The sequence below is a fragment of the Xiphophorus couchianus genome, chromosome 18, assembly GCF_001444195.1.
Source record: "Xiphophorus couchianus chromosome 18, X_couchianus-1.0, whole genome shotgun sequence".
Lineage (NCBI taxonomy): Eukaryota > Metazoa > Chordata > Actinopteri > Cyprinodontiformes > Poeciliidae > Xiphophorus > Xiphophorus couchianus.
Genome location: NC_040245.1, coordinates 20,303,986 through 20,327,555, shown reverse-complemented (window position 1 = coordinate 20,327,555; position 23,570 = coordinate 20,303,986). Strand labels below are relative to the sequence as shown.

Genomic DNA, 23,570 nt, shown 5'->3' with positions numbered 1-23,570 from the left:
GCATTCTCTGACATTTTAATAAAGTTCTATCCAACCATCTCCTTGGATGAACACAAGAAATTTTCTGCTGCTTGTCAGCATGATTAAACATTTAGGATTCACAGGTTTCTGTGGGGTTAGCACTGGGGATAATAGGCCTCCCACTCAAAGTCAATATTCCCTGCTTCCTCCTGCCCTCCTCTGATCCGTGTTAGTATCAGCTCAGTCTCTTCTTCTTACTCCACTGTGGAGTGACTCATGCCGAGTCCTCTTGTGGTCTAAGAGCTTTTTTCCACTTTTCCTGCGTGTCTGTTATTTAATTCATGAACCTATTCACTCTTTGTCTGTTAATGTCCTTTATGTGATTTACTTAATACCCCCTCATCTGTGTAGTTCTAAAAGAGGAGACGGTCATTTTTATGTTTTTCATGTTTATGTTTTTCGGCTAATTAGAAATTGTGGACCTTTGTAGGCTTTCATTATCTTTCTATGCTTAGCAGAGTTTCTGGGTAATGTTTTCAGATTTCTCAGGGTTTACTTATTTATATTTTTCATCTTAGCATTTCATAATTTTTCTCTTTTCACTTTGGTTTTTTTAATGTTGCCCTTCAAGTTCTGCTATTTATTATAACACCACAAAGAGTTTAGGGTGCATCCTAGTATGTGTTCATTTCACAGCATTTTAAAGGCTTGGGAGCTGAGCACAGTTATTGAACCAGTTTGAGTTCATTTTCTCTCTGCACCATAAATTCTGCTTTCTGTTGCACACAGTTGCATGTAATGGCAGCTCAAATACACTGATTGAAAACTGTAAAATCTCTACAAATTAGATGATCTAATATCATTATAAGAACTCATCTCTTTTTAAGTGAAAGCTAAATAACTGCATGTTGCATTTCTTGAAGCTAGCGCATCAATTACAGCTAACCAAAGACAAGAAGCACATGGAGGCAGGACAGATTGAACAAGTTGCATCAATTGAAAAGAATGTGTTGTTCATCACATTTCATATTGCATCTAAAAAGTGTAAACATCCCAGAGATAAAGATGAGTTTTTGTGATGTAAATATGAAACCAAGATACCTGATTTCAGACATTTTTAACATTGTTTCACCTTTAGGGTGACATATCTGCTGTTGGTTGATGTAAAAACAGATGCATCTGCTTAAAGGGAAAAGTGAGAAAAAACTGCAAATGCTGCAACAATCTGCTGGCATATATATTTGTTAAACCACTATTTAAGAAGTATTTGATTCAATTCAAGTGTTCAGTCTTCTTTATTCTGTAGAGTCTGATGAACTGTAGATAAAGTTCAGCTGTGCTCTACGAGTGACAACAACCCCCATGTGTTCTCCATATTTACCAATGAAATAAGACCTAAAATCTCAGGTTGAAGAAGACTTTTCCTTTTAACTCAATGCAGATAAACTTACTCTATTGTGGTAAAACTACATGATGTTATGCTGATAAAAGGTGGATGTTAGTCATTTAATAACAAAACAATGATTTTATGTCGTATTTGAGGAATTATTGGTTTGTACAGACTACAATGTCAGTGGCTAACAGCCAACTCCTTGCATCCATTCCCATTTGTTTCCAGTGCCACATGTCACCTCTCGCTGCACAGTGTTAGCTCTATCGTAGTCTCCTCTCCAACATTTACCATCCCCACAAACCCTTATCTCCCAAGTCCCTGGCCTTGGTGGGAAACAGGTAGATAGCTAGACTTTGCTTGGTCCAGCTGTCATAATGTGGATGACTCAAAAGGTACGACAGGTGAAGGCCGCCACCTGAGGGGGAACTGGTTTCTGACACCTCTATTAACCTTCAGGAGACGTCCATCTGCTGTCACACCTCTGCGTTCTCTTTTTCCTGCACTCCCTCATTTCTCACCTTGTCCCCTGACTGCTTTTCCCCAGGCAAAGATTGTCCCCAGAGCAAAAGAACAAAATAACAAATGACTTCTATTTCCCATTTTTTTCACAACCTTGAAGACGTTGGTATGCAATGGATTTCCATCCCATTTATCTACAGGTCTCGGTGTCCTTTATCAGCTTCCCATCAACTCTCTAGTTTGTCACAGTCTCTCTCCATCAATCAGCAGGTAATTCCAGCATATTTGCTTCCCATTGTATCTTCAGCACTGTTTGTACAATGACCTCCACGGGAGGAAATTCATGTGGCAGTGGAAAATGCTTAATTTTGTGCAGTGATGTCTGCCTAAATAGTGAAAATGCATAAAATGCTGCAGCTGTTCCACGTCAAATCAACCATAATAATGGAAGTTAATGGAAAGTGAGTCATACAAATAAAATTGTATGTAAACCAGTTTAATGAACACTTGCCCTTTTTACCTTGACACTCATTCGATATATCATTTGTTGTAATTTAAACAAATGAGGGTGAATTGGTGGCAGCAAACAACTGCTTCAATTAAAGTGTGCTGCGTGCCTTCAGTAACCGTTTCCTCTCTCTCTGTTTCCTTTCTCCTCACAGGAATTCACTTTGCTACGACTGGACGATGTGGCTGACCAGCGGGTCAACATTGTCGGGTTTTCAGTCTTCAATAAAACGCATCCCTTCTTCCAGGAATTCGTGCTCAGCCTCAATCGCTCCTGGCAGGAGAATTGTGACCATGCACCCTTTGCCGGCACTCCGGTTAGTGACCCAATAAAACCATCTCACATACAGGAAAGATGGACCATAAGAATGAAGCGTGACCTCTCAGTTCTCAGCAGATTAGTTGAGAGGAAATGAATTAAACACTTTACTCTTCATCCCCTCCATCTTTTAATCATAAAAATGATACAGCTATATATTAATCACACTATAACTTCCAACTTTTATGGTCTCTGCTAAAAACACATATTATTTGTTATTTTATGTTAAAACTGAACCAATTTCTTGAAAGAAAAATAACCTCAATATACTGTATGTTTTATCACTGCACTGCTCTTCTAGCTCGCCTACTGCTGCAACCTCTTTGCCAGAACTTTAAATTTCCCCAATTGTTGCAATGTTTTCTGTTAAGGAGTAAAAATTTACTGTAATATTTTGAAGGAAAACATATTTGTAGTTTATTTGTTTGGAATCAAACTTCTGGAAACCAAAAATGTTCAGGCAGGTGTCGAGGTTGAGCTGGCTAATCCCAGTTAGGTTCTCGGCAAAACCTCCAGTCCTTTGGGTTGGAAAAACCAGGTAAAGTACCCTTTTGGTCGAGGAATGGAGAGGTCGCCATTGCATAGGTAGACGCATCAAGAGACTTTCTCATCTCTATGGGAACTCAGAAACACGGGGTATACAGACCACTTTTTCAAAGTTCTCCAGTGAACATTTTGAAGGTTTTGAAATAAATCTTCTTCCAGGCCAGGAGGTTAGAAGGAAAATGTTCAGAGCTCGTGTTCTCAGTTGGAGGTTGACTCCAAAGTCAAGGATTTGGGATTCAGGTCTTGCTTTTGTAGTAGGGATCAGTTCTTTATTGCAAAGGGAAGTTTTGGCAGCGATGTCTTCAGCACAAGGAACGCCTAGGAATTAGGTCTGATCAGTTCTTGAGTAAAAATGGATCCCAACAAAACATTTGACTCTTTGGACAAAAGCAAAGCATAATCAGAAATGTGTAAAAATCTTTATATTTGTTCTTATTACAACTTTTAATTGTGTTTTACTTTATTTGTTGAACATTTTATGATTTTCTGTTTACTTTTACTTGTCTGCTGTTACACAAGATCATATTGATCTTATAATTAATGACAAAAACATTTTCAGATCTCTTTGAGTTGAGCTGGATAAAATTAATTTTGTCTTCCAACCTGATTCTGTTGTGCAGAAATTAACCTTTTTTCTCCTCCACACGTCTCAGCTGACTTAGGAAATGAACTGGCATATAAGTGCATGACTACATCTGTTTTTTTAAGTAAACACATGAAATTCGAATCTTATTTAAAGGATTTTTTATGGTTATGTATTTTAAGTTTCTCATAAATTCAGAGGACATTCATAAAACATCTGGGGCTTCTGCTCTGAATGTCACGGTCTAACTATGCTAAGCTGTGTTATTTCCACACAGGACTTTTTAAAGCTTCACAGACAACAGTTCTTGGGTTGAACCTCTGTTGCACACATTAACAAGGAAAGACACTGAATGATCATGTGTTGCTCTTGTTTCCCAGACAACTCATTAGCATTGCTTAGCACCACCTTATTACTTATATAATAGTTTCTTCCTTGCTAACGGCCCATCGCAGAACATGCCTCGTCCTAAATTATCTCATAAATTATCAAAAATGTTAGGAGTTCAGTATTGACTATATTCTATAATGCTATTTGTTTTTAAAAATATATACTTATTCGTTTAAAATTTGTTGAATACAGTGTGTCTTAATTGCTATTATGCTTAGTTTATATAACTGGATCATTGGAGTTTTCACTCTTAAAGTTTCCAAATAAAACATGGTAAATTGCCCTCATAAACTGCTGTTTATGGGACTACAATTTATGAGCATTATCTGACTTTCTAATAGGCCCCGAAGGCCCGGCGTTCTCATCCATTTGTCTTTAAGCCTGTCGTAAAATCAGAAGCTTAGTGTTGCATCAGAAACTATGCCAGCTATGACAGTGAATGTGTGTTCTCAGACGCCAAGAAAGAGCTATAATGACAGGATTTCCTGCTTGTCCACGATGCCATTCTAACATTATGACATTTCAAGAATAAACTTAGTTAATCCTGAATTGGTTTAGATAATTTTTAAAACATGTGGTTGTATACATTACGCAATATCCTTATTAAAACCTTTCCAAATAATAAAGTTTAGATGATTGGTGAACTTCACTAAATAGATGGCATCATGAGGAAAGAATGAACCTTGTGTGAAAAAATTGAAGTAGCACCTCAGAACCTAACAAGTTGAAGCTGCAAATGGAGATTGATCTTAAACATACCACCAGGTTAATTATGAAGTTGCTTAGCAACAACAAAGTCTGTGTTTTGGAGCAGATGTCATAAAATTCCATTGAAAATTTGTGGGCAGCTGACAAACCTCAACCACTTACACCAGTTTTGAAAATAAAAGTGATGACAATAAAATAAGAATTAGCAAAAGCATGAGCGGAAAATAAATATAAAATCATAAAAAGTTCAGACATTGTAGAAAATTCAATTAAATTTCAGATCAAAATTCAGAGCAGATGAATAGCTTCAGGGCTTTAGTTTTAACATAATTTTATGTTTTAAGCAAGAAAAAAGTACATATTAAGAAACCGGTCTTATGCACGCACCCACTAGCCGTCAGTTTAATTAAAGATGTGAGGTGAAACAAGTTAGGAATAATTCATACATAGCTTGAAAAAGCGTCTTCTTTATACAGCGGGTCACTTGGATACTTGGTGAGCCTGCGGCAATTAGGACTTCTAGTTAATTAGCAAATAACCACCAAGGATACAAGCTGACAGCAGCCAAGCAAGAAACTGATTATAACCCAGTTAGACATCCACTGTGATTACACCCTTTTAATTCACTCTCGCACATTTTCAAAAAACGCTAACAGATGACCTTACCAGTACATGTGTTTCACTAAGACATTAATGCATTCATAAAATTGAAGTCCTGCACCATTATTTTTAAAAGAGAACATGTGGGTGGGTAGCTTGAAAGTTTAAAGATCAAAAACTGTTCAAAAGAAAATAATTAGGTTTTGTCAAATGTTTTTAAAAAAGTCTATAATAACAGTCAAGTTAGATATAGAGATTTTAAAGATGCATTCCAACCACTTTTTGTTAAAAAAAAATAAAAATAAAAAAAACATTTGGGCGTTGCATAAATATTGTAAGGTGAAAATTTGACACTCTTCCTCTTCATGGCAGAGGAAATAGGTTCAGTTGGCAACAGCTACTTCGGCACAATGCCAGTTTAAGGAAAGGTGCACATGCCTCCATTCATTATCATACACGGTTTTTCTTGTGGGATAACGAGGAGTGCTAGTGCCTAGCTCCAGCTAGCAATGACCTGAACAGGTCGCCGCTCCGTCACAGGGTCCACATACAATGCGCGCAAGTTTTGGAAAGGCATGCGCCTTTTGACATAACACTTGTTTCACTCAAAGTGGGTGTTGTGTTTAAATAGACAATAACACTGAGAAGGGGTGAGGAATAAAGCAACCTAACTCTGATCTTATGTCAGATGTGTAAATTTCTTTTATTTTATTTTGACAGATGGTGTATGTCATATTAATAAAGGGAAAATAACAGTTCTGTATACCTAAATAAAATGTTTTTTGACAGTCCATCTTATGCCAAAATGTGGACAAAAACAGAATATAGGCTTTACTAAGTGAAGGTGGGTATAGGCAACCTGTGAGCTATAGACTGAATAAGCATAACATTTACAGTGTTAACAAATTTAGATAACGAGACCTGTTATGGTGTTTCAGTTCTTTTCACTAGGATTAGAATATTAGATATTGTTCAAGAAAATTGTCCTGTATTATCCCAGTATTATGTAATGGCTTCCACATTTTGCAATGTATAGAATTGATGTAATACAATCATTTTCATATGAACACATTTTTTTAAGTATTCAAATGAAGCTTGAGTATACAGCCTACAAGAAAAATAGGTTTAATTTTACAGTTCAGATATGTGAAAATAGTCAAAATGTCAGGCATTATTTAAAAAAAATATTCTGATTAATTTATGGGTTTGTTGTTACCTGTTTAACAAGTCAACTTTAGATTGACTTTAGATTGTTAGAATAAATAGATGCAAACATTTTGACAATTGCAAACAGAAGAAACTGCATTGATGCAGACACTCTGTGAAGATTAATTCATAAAGGGGTGTAGGATGCTTAAAACTGAAAGAGGAAGTGACTGGCTGACCTACTTTCTGATTAATTCCACTAATAATCAGACAATTAGAGGATTGAAGTTGAATTCCCAGATGGTCACTTGGCACATATGGCACTCCAAAGGCTCGGTTGTTAGAGCAAATGGCTGCTGCCCCCAGAGGTTCAGAGGTCAAATCCCGTTCTTTTCCAGAAACCATGCCCTTGACCCTAACAGTGGCCAACCACTAAAATCAGTCAAGCATCAAAAGCAATACAAATATTTAAAAAATGTGACAGTTCTTGTTATTCTAAACAAATCCACATTATTTCCACATAACACCTGTTTAGGGTCTTTTTTAGCACGCCAACATATATTGCCAGATATGAAACAAGGCGACAGCAAAACCAAAACTTAAAATTAAACACAATCTCCATACTATACGTCAGATCTACTGAAACCTTGTTCTCCTTTAGTTAAGCACACTCCCTTAATGTTTTTTACTTTCATTCTTTTACATTTATCGATATCTCCCCCAACTTTTGGGTCACTTCATCTCCTGTTCCATTAAACAGATGAAGAACGATGAAGCTCAACCCCTCAATAAGCTTCTTATGAGAGACATTAGGTGTTTTAATTAACTGTATGTAGCACGGACGGCGCGGCGGTGACGAGGCCGTTTGTTCAGGGGAGATGAGAGGAAAGGCTGCCTCTCCCACTGTTTTTGGCCCTTGCTGAGAGCGGCAGACAGTAATTGAAATAGTCGGGGTGTGCCAGCTTCATTGGTGATGAGAGCAGGAAGGACAGTCTCTCCGAGAAATAGGAAACACAGCAAGAGAGAGAGGGAGAGATGGTTTTCATCGCTGTCAGCAGATCAGACTCTTTCTCATGATCTAATGGAATAATATCACTTCCAGTCTACAGACGGTTTAACCCCTCACTGACCAAAAGGCACTCAATGTTACACTTTGAGTTATTGGAGGTTTCTATGTGTTTTGGTGTGTGGGCGTGTGTGTGTGTGTATGTAGTAAGAATAGATTCACCTTCTTCCTCTGCAGCTCTCGTCAGCCCTGCTCTTTGATGCGGTATATGCAGTGGTTGCAGCGGTCCAGGAGTTGAACCGTAGCCAGAACGTCGGCGCTACTCAGCTCTCCTGCAAGTCATCCAAAATCTGGGAGCACGGCACAAGCCTCATGAATTACCTTAGGATGGTAAGATTAACTTTGATGGAAATGATGAAACTGACAGTAGAGGAACTGTCAGTAGAAGAACTGTCAGTTCCTCTACTGACTATACCCTGACTATACCCATATTATAAGGGTATAGTTTGAAATTTTAGGGAATATATTTATATTTTTTGCATTTTTTTGAGTCAAATAAGCCTCCTCAAAGTTTTTGCATGTGTGTATTTGTTAATTGCACACATTGTTTCTTGTCTTCCTGTTTCTCTATATGCCTGTGTTCTTTGTGCCCTTTTCAAAGCTGCAGAGAGGAGACCAATTAAGTGGTTTTCATCCTGTAATTGATTTAAAATAGCTGGATTAGGTGTGTTGTTTCTTACTTTGGAGAAAGGCACAACAAACAGACCCACAGAAGAATGAAGAGACAAGGCTGAAACTCACATTCAACACATGAAACACAGCAACAGACTTGTAGAAAGAGAAATAGTCAGATACATCCACAGTAAATAACTGCAAACTTCTTAACTCGTTTTCCGAGATTAAACATGATAATGATGACATTTTAGAGCAATTAGTCGCCGCTCTGCAACACCACAGCTGTCATGTTGTTGAATCAAAAGCGTTCTTTCTACAATGGAGATGACAACACCAATAACACCAAGCAACAGCTTTAGTTCTGATGATGATAAAAAAAAATATCTAAAAACATACTCATTAAATTTTGCATTTTCCAAATGTATGAAGGGTGAAGGCTCTCAAACCTTGTGTGCAATGCTGAAAAAAACTGCATCACTGTTGTTATTTTTATTTGTTTATATTTGAAAGTAATAATGAAAATTTGGTTGTCACACAATGATATTGTGATAAGTGCTCAACAAGTTGCCTTAATGAGTGACCTACTTTTTCAGTAGATAAGATAGGACTAACAGTCTTTTTATTGAGTCAAGAGGCCACATTTGTTTCTACAGAGTTTTATATTTTTACCATAAAAATGGCAGCGATTGTTGTCTTCAATCATCGACAATCGACCTACAATGTTTTTAAGTAAATATGGTAAAAGCTAAATTAAGGCAAAAATTCTTTCCAGTTTTAAGGAAAACATTATCTTCTTTATTTGGCCGTGTTATTACCTAGGTGGTGGATCAAACAGTAAATCCATGCAGAAAATAAAATTCTTCTTTTTAGGTTCTGGCACAGTCAGTAGTCTGATAACTTATCACGTAATTGTACCTGTGCACAGGTATTAATCTTGAGTGCACTGGCAACATTAGTGCCTGTATCTGTGGTCATGGAAATCATGTTACTTTCTCATAGTGAGCTCGTTAATTAGGTGACGTTTGATATATCGCCTACAGATTTTTCCAGACGGTAGATTGTGTGCAAAATGTAACAATTCAAAGTTCGGTATTAAACTATCAGCGACTGAATACTTTAGAACTTTTTTGTGCACTGCTCCATTTCTTTCTTTCTTTTCTTTTTTTTTTTTTGCTCAGTAAGTTGAACATCAGCAAATATTTTGGCCCTACACCCCAAAGTTTCTGGAAAGTCTTCTGTGCTCAAAGTAGTAGCTTTGATTTTATGCAAATTTGTGACGCTCTCTCTTACTGCACCTCTTGTTACAATGTAATATGTGTTTTACCTCTGAGATCTTCATGGTGCAGGGTAATGTCTCCCTTTACTCAGTCAGTTTATAGTTTCTCTGCATTATTCTGAGGGACAATGAAGGAGAGATAAATAAAGACGGGGTGTCAGCGAAGTGAAGGGTTTTCTTGATAGAGATAAATGACTGAATGGGATTAAAATCCTTAAAGTTGACACGTGTTTGATATCAATCTGTTTGTCTTTCTTGCTCAAAGAAAGCAAATGAGTGTGAAATCACATTTTAGACTGAAACTTACTCGCATTCATAATATCATTCTGATACTGATATTATTTCACTAGGAGATTACAGGAATTTATGGATGCTTCATAATTGTGTTATTCAATTAATTTACATCAACCAAGTAATTAAACATTTTTATGGACAAATTCTGGGTCCTCAAAGTCCTTCACTCTTCAACCACATTCACCCTTTGCACTCACAAATGCACACATTTAAACACCAGTAGTCAACTTGTGGTTTGGTAAGACTCTTAACCTCTAGAACCTGTTTATGGGTCTACGATTGTCATAACCCTTTTATGCATAGAGAAGGTAAAGTTTGCCCTAACTTTCAGGATTTACAATTTTTCATAACTCGCCTATTGACTTAATGACGTCAGGAAGAGCAGGGCTCAGTTAAGGTATGTAAAATGCTGTAAAGTTCACCTAGAAGTTAACAAGGCTCATGAGAAAACATCTGTGCACAACACAGCCTCTGCAGTACATCAGACTAATCATTATAGTGTTTGTGGTGGAATAAAACATACTAAGACAGTAAGTTTACAGTATTTGTTTATGCAGTGTGAGTTTGTTCTTTTGTAGGGTAAACCACTCAATTTAAAAAGACAGGCAGCATTGAACCTTCACCCTGTCTCCACATATAAATAACAAGGACAAACCTTCCTCTTGACATGAGTATTCAGATGTTTTGAATAGGGATAATTGGTTCTGAGGAGTGAAGTAAGACTCACCCTCAGGCCTTTTTATGCCTGTTTATTGACGTGTTGCCCACCAATGTTTGATGTTGGTACTGTTGCTAATGAAGAAGAAAATTCTAGGTAAACAATTTTAAAGAGTGCTTTCAAATGTAGTCTCACTAGAAATTAATTGGTCTAGCCTTTTTCATTTAGTGTACCACTTATAAATAAATAACCCCATCTTTGCATTAAGACACAGAGTTTTATAGATGAACTCAACACATATCACAGTGGTGGTGAATACGTTCTAACGAGCTTCTTTCTCTGTGTTGGATAGGTAGAATTGGACGGCCTAACAGGACACATTGAGTTCAACAGCAAAGGTCAGAGGTCTAACTATGCCCTGCGGATCATGCAGAACAGCAAGGAAGGCCTAAGGCAGGTAAAGTAACTTTCAGCCATATGCTACAGGTTAAGACTGTTTAATTTCAAATGCTTTAGTGACATCATTTGCCTAAGCCCATACAAAATGTAAAGTGCTGTATAATGTGCCTTGTATGCTTGAGTGAAACAACACAGACTGGCCGATCACTCTTCAGATAAGCACTCGCTTTAATATCACAGTTACTGTCCACACTGCTGATCAGACACAGTCCCGTTCCCAGTAGGGCGCTACTTCTGGCAAATCTTGCACTTTTCTTTATGGTAGTTGGGTACAGTTCGCTGAATCGTACCACAGGGAGTTGTGATAACACTTGCTCAGCTGACATTTCTTGGTGCAAACAATCTCCATTATCCTGCTGGCAGAGGAACTGATGTGCCAGAGGACAAAATTAAATATTCAGGATGCCTCTTTGAAGGTGAAAGAAGTACACTTAAAGGGGAAAATAAATTTAGATTGAAAGAGAAGTCTGCTTTGAAGAAAGGAGGGCTTTTGGTGCTGTTATCGTGGCTTTAACAGAAGAGTCTAAAACTTTAGATAAATGTTACACTTTTTAGTTTGCGATTCTTTATGCTGTTTTCTTGTCTTTTTCTGTAAACTATGCCTATATACACTACATCACTGAAGGTTTATTGGATTTGATTGCTAACAAAGTAAATGTGCACAGCCCATGTCATTAAAACAACCAGAGTTTTGTTGACGAGTTGTGTGAACTGCTCACACTTTTTATGGCGTAATGAAACATTGGAAAAAGATAGAATCTTTGAGTTTCCAACCAGTCAATCAGGGCTGAGCTAGCTAGAAATTGTCCAAGCTAGTGATTTTCTTCTGCCATTTCTTGTAGTAAAAGTGTGCATGTTCTTTCTAATGCTGAGCAGTTTGAAGCAGAGACTTTGCCTTAAACTCAAAGTTTACCATGACATCAATCAGTTGCATCCTAAAAACTGCTGTACAATAGTTCATGTGCAAAAACAAATCTCCATGTACTTCCTCTTCAAAAGTTATGCCTTTTTCCCACTCAGTTTCTCAGCAACATGTCCAGAAGGGGAGATAATTTATGAATGTTACAACAAATCTTGTGAGGCATTCAAATGGACAATAGTGTATTCTGGTTAGTTTTGCTGCCTAATTTTCCTCTTTTTTTTGTATTTTTGTTGACCGACATGTTTTTTCTTTTTCACTCATCCCTACCAGGGATGTGTTTTGATATGTATGATATCAAAATCAACACATTGAGGAACCTTATCCGCTATTCGCAGTGTGTTGTAAAGATAACGCAGAGATTTACATATCATGCTTTCTGCATCACATGCTGCCTGCTAATCAGTTTAGTCAAAACCCATTTGCCTCACCTGCAGTTTTTTTTAAAGTATATATCGATCAGAAGTGTGCCCTGTTGTGCAGGATGAATGTAAACAATCAACTGCAGTACCATCAGGGCTAAATTGTCTCCATGTTTTCTGCAAGAGCTCAGTTTCATTAAATAATGACATAATTAGAAATTTGTGACAGAAAAAAAAGACTTGGTACCATTTTTAACCTCTATGGTGGAAAAAATCTAAATCTCATAATCAAACAAATGAAAATGGCGTGGACCTTTTATCGCAATCACCACCAATAAGTAATCTCTCACAATGAGACACATGTATTTGCCAGCCAGTAGTTTAGCCCACTCTTACTGAAACAGCTGCTCAAGCTCTCTGAGCTTTGAACAATGTCATCTCTAATGGCATTTTTAGATATTTCTATAGATGTTTCCATGGATACAGATCTGGGTTTAGAGGTCATTCATCTCAGAAACTATTGGACTTGAATTCCACTGTTGCTTTTTGTGTTTTCTTGTCGATAGTCGACGCCTCCAGGGTCTTCTTTGATGAAAACCATTTTGGTTCGAAATGAGATTAGCTGTTCTAGAACAGGGATTTAGTAATACTACAAAATAAGTATTATTATGTTTACATTTAAAGATTAACAGTTAGCATAGTGCGTGCTATTAACGTTACTGACTCCTTTTCCTGCGGAGTAAGAAATCTTTTGCTTTCCAAAACACATTTTGTCATCCGGTAATATCACTCACTCAGGCCTTAACTGAACCACAGATTTGTCTTGACATGTGGTGGAAAATACATGTTCCATTTAAATAGCTTTTTCCAACTCTGTGCTTCCTCTGACTTAATTGTAAAACACCTCACTGATAATGAAAGTTACTTTGAATATCCACTCAGTAACAAATTGGAAGCGGCAGAGTTTTGTTCTCAATCTGACCAAGCAGTGTCATATGCTGCGATCACTTAAAGAAAAGCAGGTTTTTGAGTTTCTGGTCCAAGTCGTCCAATTCTTCTTAACTTCTAGTTCTTGGTCTCAAAAAATAAGCATTTGCTTTGAGAAATGATATTTTTCTCAGTTTCATTTTGTTTTTATTGTTCACATACATTAAAACTAAAATTGACTATTTGTAGCACATTTGTTCCCTGGGAAAAGAATCAGATATTGTTTTGAATATTGCTGTTGTGTCATGAAGTGACAGATAATTTTGCTCGCTGTAAAAAGAGTGTGTGAGTGCACATTTTTATGATTTCATACATCATCCCGAGGGGTTAAAGATGATGTAAAACGGTGTCTGTGCTGTTCTTTTCATGAGGCCATAAAAAAAATATGTACATTGCATTTTCCAAGGAAATATCTGCCTCTCACCCTGACAGCTATAAAACCACACTCATTTCTGAGTTGTCCTTCTGTCTGTGCAGCATTATGTACACTATACAGGTTATTATCCATCAATTATCATACAAACTGCCACCACCCTGCTATGGCACAGAGCTTTGTTTGTGCCTTCTTATCTGGAGCACTCCAAGTAGCTGTTTTTGTATCACCTGCTAGACAAGATACAGGATGAGAAGGCTTCACAGTGCTTCACTATGTTCTCACCCTCTCAGTGGATGATCTCATGAAAACGCTCCTCCCTGAAAGAGAGCACAACATCTTTTCTCAGCTGCCTGTGAAACCGTCAGTCAGTGGCCCGACGCTTTTATTAACCTTGTCTGTCTCACCTCACGTCCCTTTTTAGTCTGGCACTGGGCCATTCAAGCAGAAGGATAACACTATCAGGTCTGATGTGATGATTTCAACCAGAACTACTGCAAAACAGCAATGCCAGTAATGGTAATGGAAAGAGGCAAGGTGTTATACGGTGGGGATACAATGAACGGGGTTGTTGGATGCTTTGTTAACAAAACACCTCCCACATGCTGTTGGTTTGGGCTGCCGCAGTCAGGCAGACAGCGAAGGGGCAGAGCGTTGGCACATAGGAAAATCTGGCTCACAGCCCACAAACCCAATTTAAGAGCAATATTCATATGCCATCACATGATGCCATGCAATGCCAGGAAGTCTAGATAGAATATTAGCATCACAGTATATACAATATCTGGCACTAGAATGTGCAGTGAGAAGAAAAAAACCTTTTCGTGCCAAAAAAATGGCATGAAGAGCCCAATGAACATCAACATCTCACCAACCTCTGACTTCTAATTTTGAAACAATAGGATTAATAAAGCTTTATGTACACAGCCATTGATGATCTGTCTGTTGCTTGACTTGTAAGCTGTTTGTGCATTATTGTATTATTTAATGAGGAACTGTCACTGGATGTGCTACCAGCTCTGTAGGGAATATTAGTCAGGGCTTTCAGAGTGTGAAGCATATGCAGTATATTATTATGAGTTTTGTTTCAGTAGCTAAGCTTTATCTCCTACTGGTGTGCGACAATCATTATTTTTGTTTCCTTTATCAAGCTGTAAAATACGGAGCCCCTAAGGGGACATGGAGAGGAAAAAAAAAAGGAAAGAAATCCCGACTTATTATCTCGAGATCCCGACTTATTATCTCGAGATCCCGAGATCCCGACTTATTATCTCGAGATCCCGAGATCCCGACTTATTATCTCGAGATCCCGACTTATTATCCCGACTTATTATCTCGAGATCCCGACTTATTATCTCGAGATCCCGAGATCCCGACTTATTATCTCGAGATCCCGACTTATTATCCCGACTTATTATCTCGAGATCCCGACTTATTATCTCGAGATCCCGAGATCCCGACTTATTATCTCGAGATCCCGACTTATTATCCCGACTTATTATCTCGAGATCCCGCGACATTTCTGAAAAATCGCGAGTTACTTTTTTGGGGGGGAAAGGCATGTTTTTATGCGGTAAACGTGGGGGAGTACGGAGCCCCTAATGTCCCCTCCTCTGGGACATCTCTGGACCGCAGAAAATGATATAAGTCGTCCTCCATAATCAATGTAGACACACTCCCCCACGTTTACCGCATAAAAACATGCCTTTCCCCCCAAAAAAAGTAACTCGCGATTTTTCAGAAATGTCTCGGGATCTCGAGATAATAAGTCGGGATTTCTTTCCTTTTTTTTTTCCTCTCCATGTCCCCTTAGGGCAGGGGTGTCCAAAGTCGGTCCTGGAGGGCCGCCATCCTGTGTGTTTTAGTTCTCTCCCTGGTTTAACGCACCTGGATCCAATGATGGCTCATTAGAGGCCTTAGGAGAACATTGACAAGCTGAGAAGGTTGTTACTACAACCAGGGAGAGAACAAAAACATGCAGGATGCCGGCCCTTGAGGACCGACTTTGGACACGCCTGCCTTAGGGGCTCCGTAGTAAAAGGCAACAAAGACTCCAAGTTTCCAAGTGAGGATGACATGTGTGATGCTTATATTCTAACCAGAGATATTTCATCTTCCACCTGATTCAAACATGCAGTTAAAACCAAAGGTTTATGTTCACAGAAAAAAAGACACATGCACATTTTTTCTCGTTGTCTAAAGTTAAATCAGCTTAAAACTTTTTTTGCGATAGGTTAATTAGAATTACTACAATTATTTATTTTTTCTGAAAGCCACAATCGTATGAGAGAGATTCTGTCAGCTATTAATGTATTAATGAATATGGATGCTCACCAGCTGCTTTACACAGTATACTGCACCTGAGGACGCTGTCTTGTCGCTGTTGCTTCACAGTTAGAGGGGCTTGCTGGCTTTTCCTTCGTTACTACGTTATCCCTGCACATCTAACTTTTACCAACTGCACAATATGATTGGCTGGAATTGATCATGCAATGCACGTTTTCAATATATATCAAAATGTGGGGGGAAAAATGGACCATGCTGGGTTTGACTTTATGATTAGACTGGAGTGGAACATATTGTGTCGTGAACAGAATTTAAACTGAATTTGATAGTAAGTAATTTGAGATAAATTTGACTCTTTGTCCCATAAAATACCTTGAAATTACATTTTTGGGAGTTGGTGCTCTATAAACTGAATTTAATTGAATATTAGGTTAATTGCTGACTTACCAGTTGCCTGTGGGTGTGCGTGTGTGTGGCCTTGAATTTGATACACTGCTGTAAGGACACACTGCTGCTTGTGGGACCCATAAGGAGAGATGCTGCTTTTGGGGTTGTGGGTTGAGGTTAGGACTAAGGTGTGAACTGAGTCTAGGTTAGGTTAAGTGTAACAGTCAGGGTCAGGCTACACAAATGAATACAAAATGAATGAAACCCAGTGTAAAGTCCTTGTGAAGATGGTAAGACATACTTTCTCCTCTAATCTGATTAGTATGTGAACTCACATTTAATTTAACTGATAGAGTCAATATACAATATATACCTTGTAGGTTTAGGCCAGAAAGCACGTTTTAAATAACTGCACAGTAAATCAGATTCATGTGTATGTGACCTGTGGCGAGAACAAAAGCTGTTTCTACCATTTTGGCCATTTTTAATTATCAACATGTCTGCTGGGTTCAACTTGTTCTAATTCATGGTGGTTCAGGTAGAATCATTACTGAAATTAGCTGGCTGTGCCTGTATTTGTAGAGCGGGGCGATTTCTCCAACTAACCTGCAGAACTCGTTGCTCCCACTGGCATTCTTTATAATTTGCGAGCAGATGGCAAATTGCCCCCAAATGTAAATCTGCCTCATAGACTCTTTAAACTTATGTTTATATCGCACACATTATGTCTCCCTCACCTAAAGTTCAAAATCGGAGAGTTTGCGTGTGGCCGTGTTTCTCAAGCTGGTTGTTTTGAGGCTTCCTTGAGGTTACGTGCTCCAGACTCTTTGCACATTATGGGTTACATCTGCAACAGCTGGTTCACTCTCAGGAGGAGGACGGTATACCAGAGACCGCGTGTGGCAGCTGCTACCCTCCTGGGCTGCACAAAGAGAGCTTTTGCAGCAGATGGAGTTTTGCTCAAATATTTTCTGGGAGACGCTACAGGGCAGAAAGGATTTCCTCACCCCTCAAACATAGAATACAATTATTTTGTGCATAATTTACTTTAAACGGAAATATCTTCGATCTGCAAAACACGATCAACACGAAATTCCAAAAATCAGCACGTGAGTTTCGAAAAAAGAAAAGAAAACCTTCCTGTCTACAGTTTTAGAAGAAAAAATGGAAACCTAAACTTTCAGTAATTACATGAAGCCTGGAGCCAAGCTTAGTGAAGCTCATCTGTAGGATATAATGAAGCTGGAACACGCAAAAATATTTGTTTGTCCACTTTTGGCTGGTGAATCAAAATTCCCAGCTGCTTCTGTACTGACAGGCCTGTCAGCCAGCAGTGAGGCTGAACTTGGCATGGCTTTGTCTGTGCTGTGGCCAAGACACCGCTGGCACCTGTAACCAGCAATAATCCAGAGAGAAGAGAAGGGAGGAAGACAAGAGGCTGACAAATAAATGAGATGGAAAATAGAGGCATTAAAAAACTAAAAGCCTCAAGATTTAAAGCCAAACATGTATATTTTGGTAATATCTGCTCCGCTTTAGCTGTCACCGCGCTTAATATTAACGCCCGTGTTATTGTGACCTTCAACTCTATTTCTCACTGGAATGAATAATCGCATCATTTATGGGGAGCTGATTTTAATCCTCCGAATCTTGCACTATGTATTGAGCTTGATAAAGGCGTGCAATAAAAGAGGAAGTATCTGCTCGTGTTTCAACATGGACACTTTTCTGAGGTGCTGTGCGCTCCAGATGGTCTAAACACCAGGGCTACGCTGTAAAACAGCGTCATTCCAGATAGCTACACAAATGGTTAATGTGACTCAACCTGTTTGTGGGGAACACAGACGGCTTTCTTCTTCACAGGAATATAAAAAGACCCAACGTTTCTCTAAAGCCTACCTGCGTTCTTCAAAGGAAATCACTCTGTTTGCTGTTGGGGAAACAGCGGTGTGACAGCGGCTGTTGCTTAATCTGTTCTGACGCTCGGTTCTGGTTGCTCTATGAGCCGATGTTTGCCTCTGCATGCTCATCTGCATGCCTGTCTTTAGGTTTCAACGGTTCATGTGTCTCTCGAAACCATGCGTAAGTCTTGACGCAGCGCTTGTGGACATTTTCCACACATAACTGTAAATCTCACATTTGCTTGATCTGTTGTTTGATCTCTGTTTGAGTTTACGTTGGAGGAAATAGGGGCTGCATAGCCTTTAAGACACAGATTATCCTAAGAATTATCCTGAGTCTTTGTGTGGATTTTGATTAGTGAATAGCATATTCTTTGGATGGGAACAATTTGGTGGTGAATTTATGGCTTATTGAAACAAAGCTTCATTTCTCCAGATTTCTACTGAATTCAATTAAAAGCAGTTATCCAATGCACCTTAAACACAATGGCTAACAAAAAGCATTCAAACCCAAAACCACAAATATATTGGGATGTTATGCAATGGATTAAAAATACTTGTGCAGTAGAAGGAGATTAAAAATAATATTTAAGTGCATTTAATTAGGGCTCTAAAATGTCCTCTTTGTTGTACTCTAATACTTTTTATCCAGTATTCTTTTGTAGTTCTTTTCTGTTATGTCTTTAACTCACAATTTCACTCCTTAATTTACAATGAGAATAAACGTTATTATGTTCAGTTCCTAACAATATTTTTATTGTGGAACACAGAGGATGCTCAGTTTAGTTCTGAGGCTACTTTGCCTCTCTCAGTGACGTTAATTGGTGCAAGGCAAAATGAAAACTCATAAGCACTCAAGACACAAAGCTAAAAAAGCACTGCTGAGAAAAACATCGGGCCTTCCTTAAGCGGCTCTCCATGACTCCAAATCTTAATTCTGTTGAGCATCTATGGAAAGATGTGAAAATTGCAGTGCTTAGACGCCGCCTTTCAAACCTGAGACTGCTTCAGCAGTTTGCACAGGAAGAGTGGGTCAAACTACCGGCTGGGAAACGCAGGCGTCACGCTGTGAAGTGCAGAGATCGGTTTTTTGGCAGTGATTGGTGCAAAAGACTCTGTCACACAATATTAAAAGAAGATACCACTTTTTAAAAAAAAATTATCATGTTTCTCTCAATTCTATATAACGCTGAACCAAGACGGACAGATTTGTGTAATGAATAGAACAAACAACAAGAGACGCTCACTTTGCTGTAAATTGTGCCAACAAATTTGTGTTTGTTTCTGTTTAGTACTTAACAAACATTTTAATCCACGTTTAAATTTGCCACCATGGTGACAAAGCGTTCCAGCCTCCCAGCAGCTCCCTGGCCTCTAGCTATGGACTCTCATTTTCTACATGAAGCTCATTGACAGGATCATGCTGACTAATCGAGGAAGCTGTAAAATGAGTAATTATTGCAGTTTGGATTAGGCAAGCTGTTTCCTGCAGAGGTGCTGGACTCTGTTACGGACCAATATGTTTTCCTGCAAAAGAGGATGCACTCGCAAATTAGAAGGGTTACCATCGTTATTGATTTAATAGATTTTCAGCATAGTTTTTTATTTTATTTTTTTGTTTCGTACTTGTCCGTAAATCATTACATTAACACATATGCATATCTGCCTGCTGCAGACCGGCTGCGCTCTGAAAACTCTCAGCCAGTTCTTGGTAAGAAAGGAGTCATTAATTAAGTCTAATAATGGAGACACTTAATCACTCTTTCAGCACAGAAACCACCTGAGAGAGAGGAAGGGTTTAGAAAGAAATGTTTGAGTCTTGGATTCAGTTGGATGCTCGCTACATGTCTGCTAAGCAGGAAACAGTTTAAGGCTATAAGTGGAGACACTGGCCAGAAAAGGGAAAGGTCAAAGGCCCACAGCAGCATGACAGAGAAAATTGCTCCCAATCATTGCTTCTTTGAAATAGTCAATACACAGGAAAAGATTTGGCTCAGAAAGTCTACCATATTGATAATGAGTTATTTAAGCCTGTGAGGGTGATGACTATTAGACTTTGAAATGAGTTGAAGTGCCAAAGGAAGCGTACTTTAACTGACTTGGAATCAGTGTTTCTGAGCCAGTTATCTCCCGAGGTTGTCATTTCTTTGAGTAATGCGGTGACAGATGAAGTATTTAGATCCTTCACGTAAACAGAAGTGCAAACATGGCAAATGCAAAAGTCTGCCGGAGCAGTCCCAAAAGAAAAGTGTTTAAACATTTTACTGCAGCCGCTAAACTTTACGTTTGCTTTGCTTAAAGCTGCGGTATGTAACTTTTTTCATATTTGTTTAAACAATACCTCAATCATGACAGTATTGTATGGGAAAGATGACCTGTGAAAAAAAATCAAGCTTCTACTCTTCATCCCAGTGCTGCTTCTACTACCTTCCATAAGCAACCAATCAGAACCAGGAGGAAGATCTTAGCACTGTCAATCAACCTCGTGTAAGCGCTGTTTATCTACTGTGATTGGTGACCATGACAACTAGCCTGAACGTTCATGACAAACTCTGTTGCGGAGAACAGTGTGGAGCACAGTGAAGGGTAAAGATTTTCTGAACTCTGAAGGGATTTTTAGAAAACTGTAAACCCTGATTCAAGTTTGTATTGGTATTCTGAAATAAAAATGCCTATGTTTTAATATATATTAATTGTTTATGAAAAGTAAAATTTGCTAAAGATTTAAAATGATAAAGAGGTGGTGATGTAACCCACTGTAAAGACTTGCAAGCAAAATGTTCTTGTGCAACGAGTAAAACTATGGATTTTATAAAAAGTGGTAAAACATATAAAACAGCTGAATCTTGTCGATTAACGATTGGACAATATTTATAGTGCATTTTCTAGTCATATTGACATTACACTACATCCGCATTCACCCATTTGCGCTCACAAACGTGCACACAATGACTGACAGACTGATCGGCCACTAGAGGTTACGTCTCCAGCACGTCAATATGTGGCAGGAGGAAGCTGGAATTGAAATAACAACTTTAAATTTGCTGGGCGACTGCTCATCCCACCGAGTCACGTTCGCCCCTTGTGACCCATTTTAAAGCTTAAATGGCTGACAGAGAGTACTGAGAAACAGTGCAAGGTGTTCCCAGTTACGTTTTATGGGGAAACTTTAGGAATTTAAAAAAGTATAAAAGTTATAGCACCCATTTGCTTGAGCAGCAGAAAATAAGAGGATGTCATTTTCCTCCCATTCATTATCTATACCAGCTTTTTATTGCAGGGGAGCGAGGGCAAGAGGGGGATTATTTCCAGTGGTCATTGGGTAAGAGGCGGGGTACACTCTGCACACGAAGTTCTTAGCATTGATGCCTTTAATAGGGTGAAAAAAAATAAAATTTTATTATTGTTTCAAAGGAGCAATTGTCTGACTCGGATCTCTGGCGAATTGATGGGTGTAGGCCTGTCACCATAACAAATTTTGCTGGACAATAACTTGCCCTAGAACTTATTGCAATAAACTATTACATTGTTGTTTTGAGAACATTTTCAACTAATATAACAGTAACAATGACAAAAAAATGGCAAGAACACATTCTCAAAGATCAAGCAACTTTAAATTCTAATGAACATTTAAACACTGGAACTGGAAGACATTTGGAATATCCACAAATAAAGAAAACAACTGAAACAACAAATAAAATAAATTATAAAGTCTCTGTGAACAAAATTATTTTTCAGAAAATGTAATAGTTAAGACCAAAACACCAGACTGAACACTTTTATCATTGAGTTTTTTGGTCAAATGAAATAGAAAACAGAAAAATTATAAATCAAGCAAATGAAGATAGAAGTTTTTTTAATTTATCATGCAATTAATTGAATTGTTTATTGTGACGGGTGTGGATGGATGCCTCACTAATAACAATATTAATATTTAAAGCTTATGCTATACTGTCAGTAATGAGCAGTTCCAAATAGTTTACTGACGTACAGCTAGAATAAGTTATAGCTTTAAACTTTGTCTCTGGCAGAGTGAGTTTTGATATAAACTTTCAGCTGTGATCTTTACACCTCGTTATGCTGCATATGTATTTCTGGTGGTTTCCTCCTCACATTGACGGTTTTGGTGAACAAGTGAACAAATCAATAAGGAATGCACATCACAGTTCTCTTCGCATTGTGCCATTATGCACTGCTGCAAGAAAGGATATCTTAACTTCTGAACCTCTCATGAATGTGATTCATAGCCGGAGGACACACAGATATTGCGTAGCACCTGTGGGAGGGGAGAGTATGAAGGACGGGGTGTTATATTATTGTAATTTTATTTTTAATATGAGATGAACTCTCAAAATCTCAGAGTAAAAGAACTTGTGATCCCTGTGATGGATCTGTTATTGTACAAGATAGGGCGCTATTATTGCCGCTGATGCTTCAGTTGGGAGCGGCATGTTATTGTAGATGCTGGTACAATATCAAATGTGATATGATTTAGAATAAATAAAATCTGTTTTAGGGTTTACAGTAAGCATTCTTTCCTGTTTTTCTTAGAATTTCAATCGTTTAGGCTTCAAAAAATGTTTTACAATCTTAGCAATTAAGAGAGAATAATCTATTTTCATATGTTTCAGCAAGCTGAAATGTGATTGTTAAACTGTACTGCTAATAAATTAACTTTGTACAAGAAATAGAGCGGGAAGTAAAACCCAAGTCCAAATGCAGCATTAAGGGGAGAGTGAAGGCTGCAGCACATTTTCTTATATACTGGGCATTATTTATCTATTTCAAGTTTACAACGTGGGATCTTACAGAGTCAACACAAGTTCAGAATAAAATCAAAGTAGGAAATTTGATTTTAGAGGAGGTTTTTGTAATCTTGATTAGAAAAAGATAAAATATGGATAGGATGTTGGCATTTTTCATAACCGTAACCCTCACATTGCCAAGGGAGGCATCCATCCATCCATCTATGAACACATAATGAATTTATGTATTTATACTTTTAAACAATAAATTAGTTCTAGGTATTCTGTTGTGAAAACACATCTAGAAATTCTGGTGTTACACTTTTTATCAAATTGTGGAGCACCTGCAACTTGAGTTTTTGTCAAGAAATGACCAGTAAACTGCTGTGGGTCAAGCGTCGCTTTCACTGTCATGATTCAGCATCCAAATATTTGTTGTCAGACTGCATTCATGGCGAAGTTTACTTTCCAGGTGACCTTGTGTCTGGAAGTTCTGAGAAAAAGTCAAGTAGAAAAGCTCATCCAAAGAAGACTTTCTTTTATTATCTAAAAAAATGCGGCGTTTGCTGAACATCTAGCATGCACTTTGCCTTTCAGAGTTGTGAACACACACTTACACACATATGCACA

General features: G+C 38.1%; 1 protein-coding gene across 2 annotated transcripts in view; it reads left to right on the top strand.

Annotated features, from left to right (window-relative positions):
* Positions 1-23,570, top strand: part of grik4 (glutamate receptor, ionotropic, kainate 4) — a 334,582-nt gene that overhangs the window by 252,682 nt on the left and 58,330 nt on the right. For both annotated transcript variants that reach the window (XM_027999192.1, XM_027999193.1), the window contains 3 exons: positions 2,476-2,637; positions 7,856-8,008; positions 10,874-10,978. In XM_027999192.1, the coding sequence (XP_027854993.1) occupies positions 2,476-2,637; positions 7,856-8,008; positions 10,874-10,978 (420 nt within the window). The remainder of the gene's footprint in view (positions 1-2,475; positions 2,638-7,855; positions 8,009-10,873; positions 10,979-23,570) is intronic.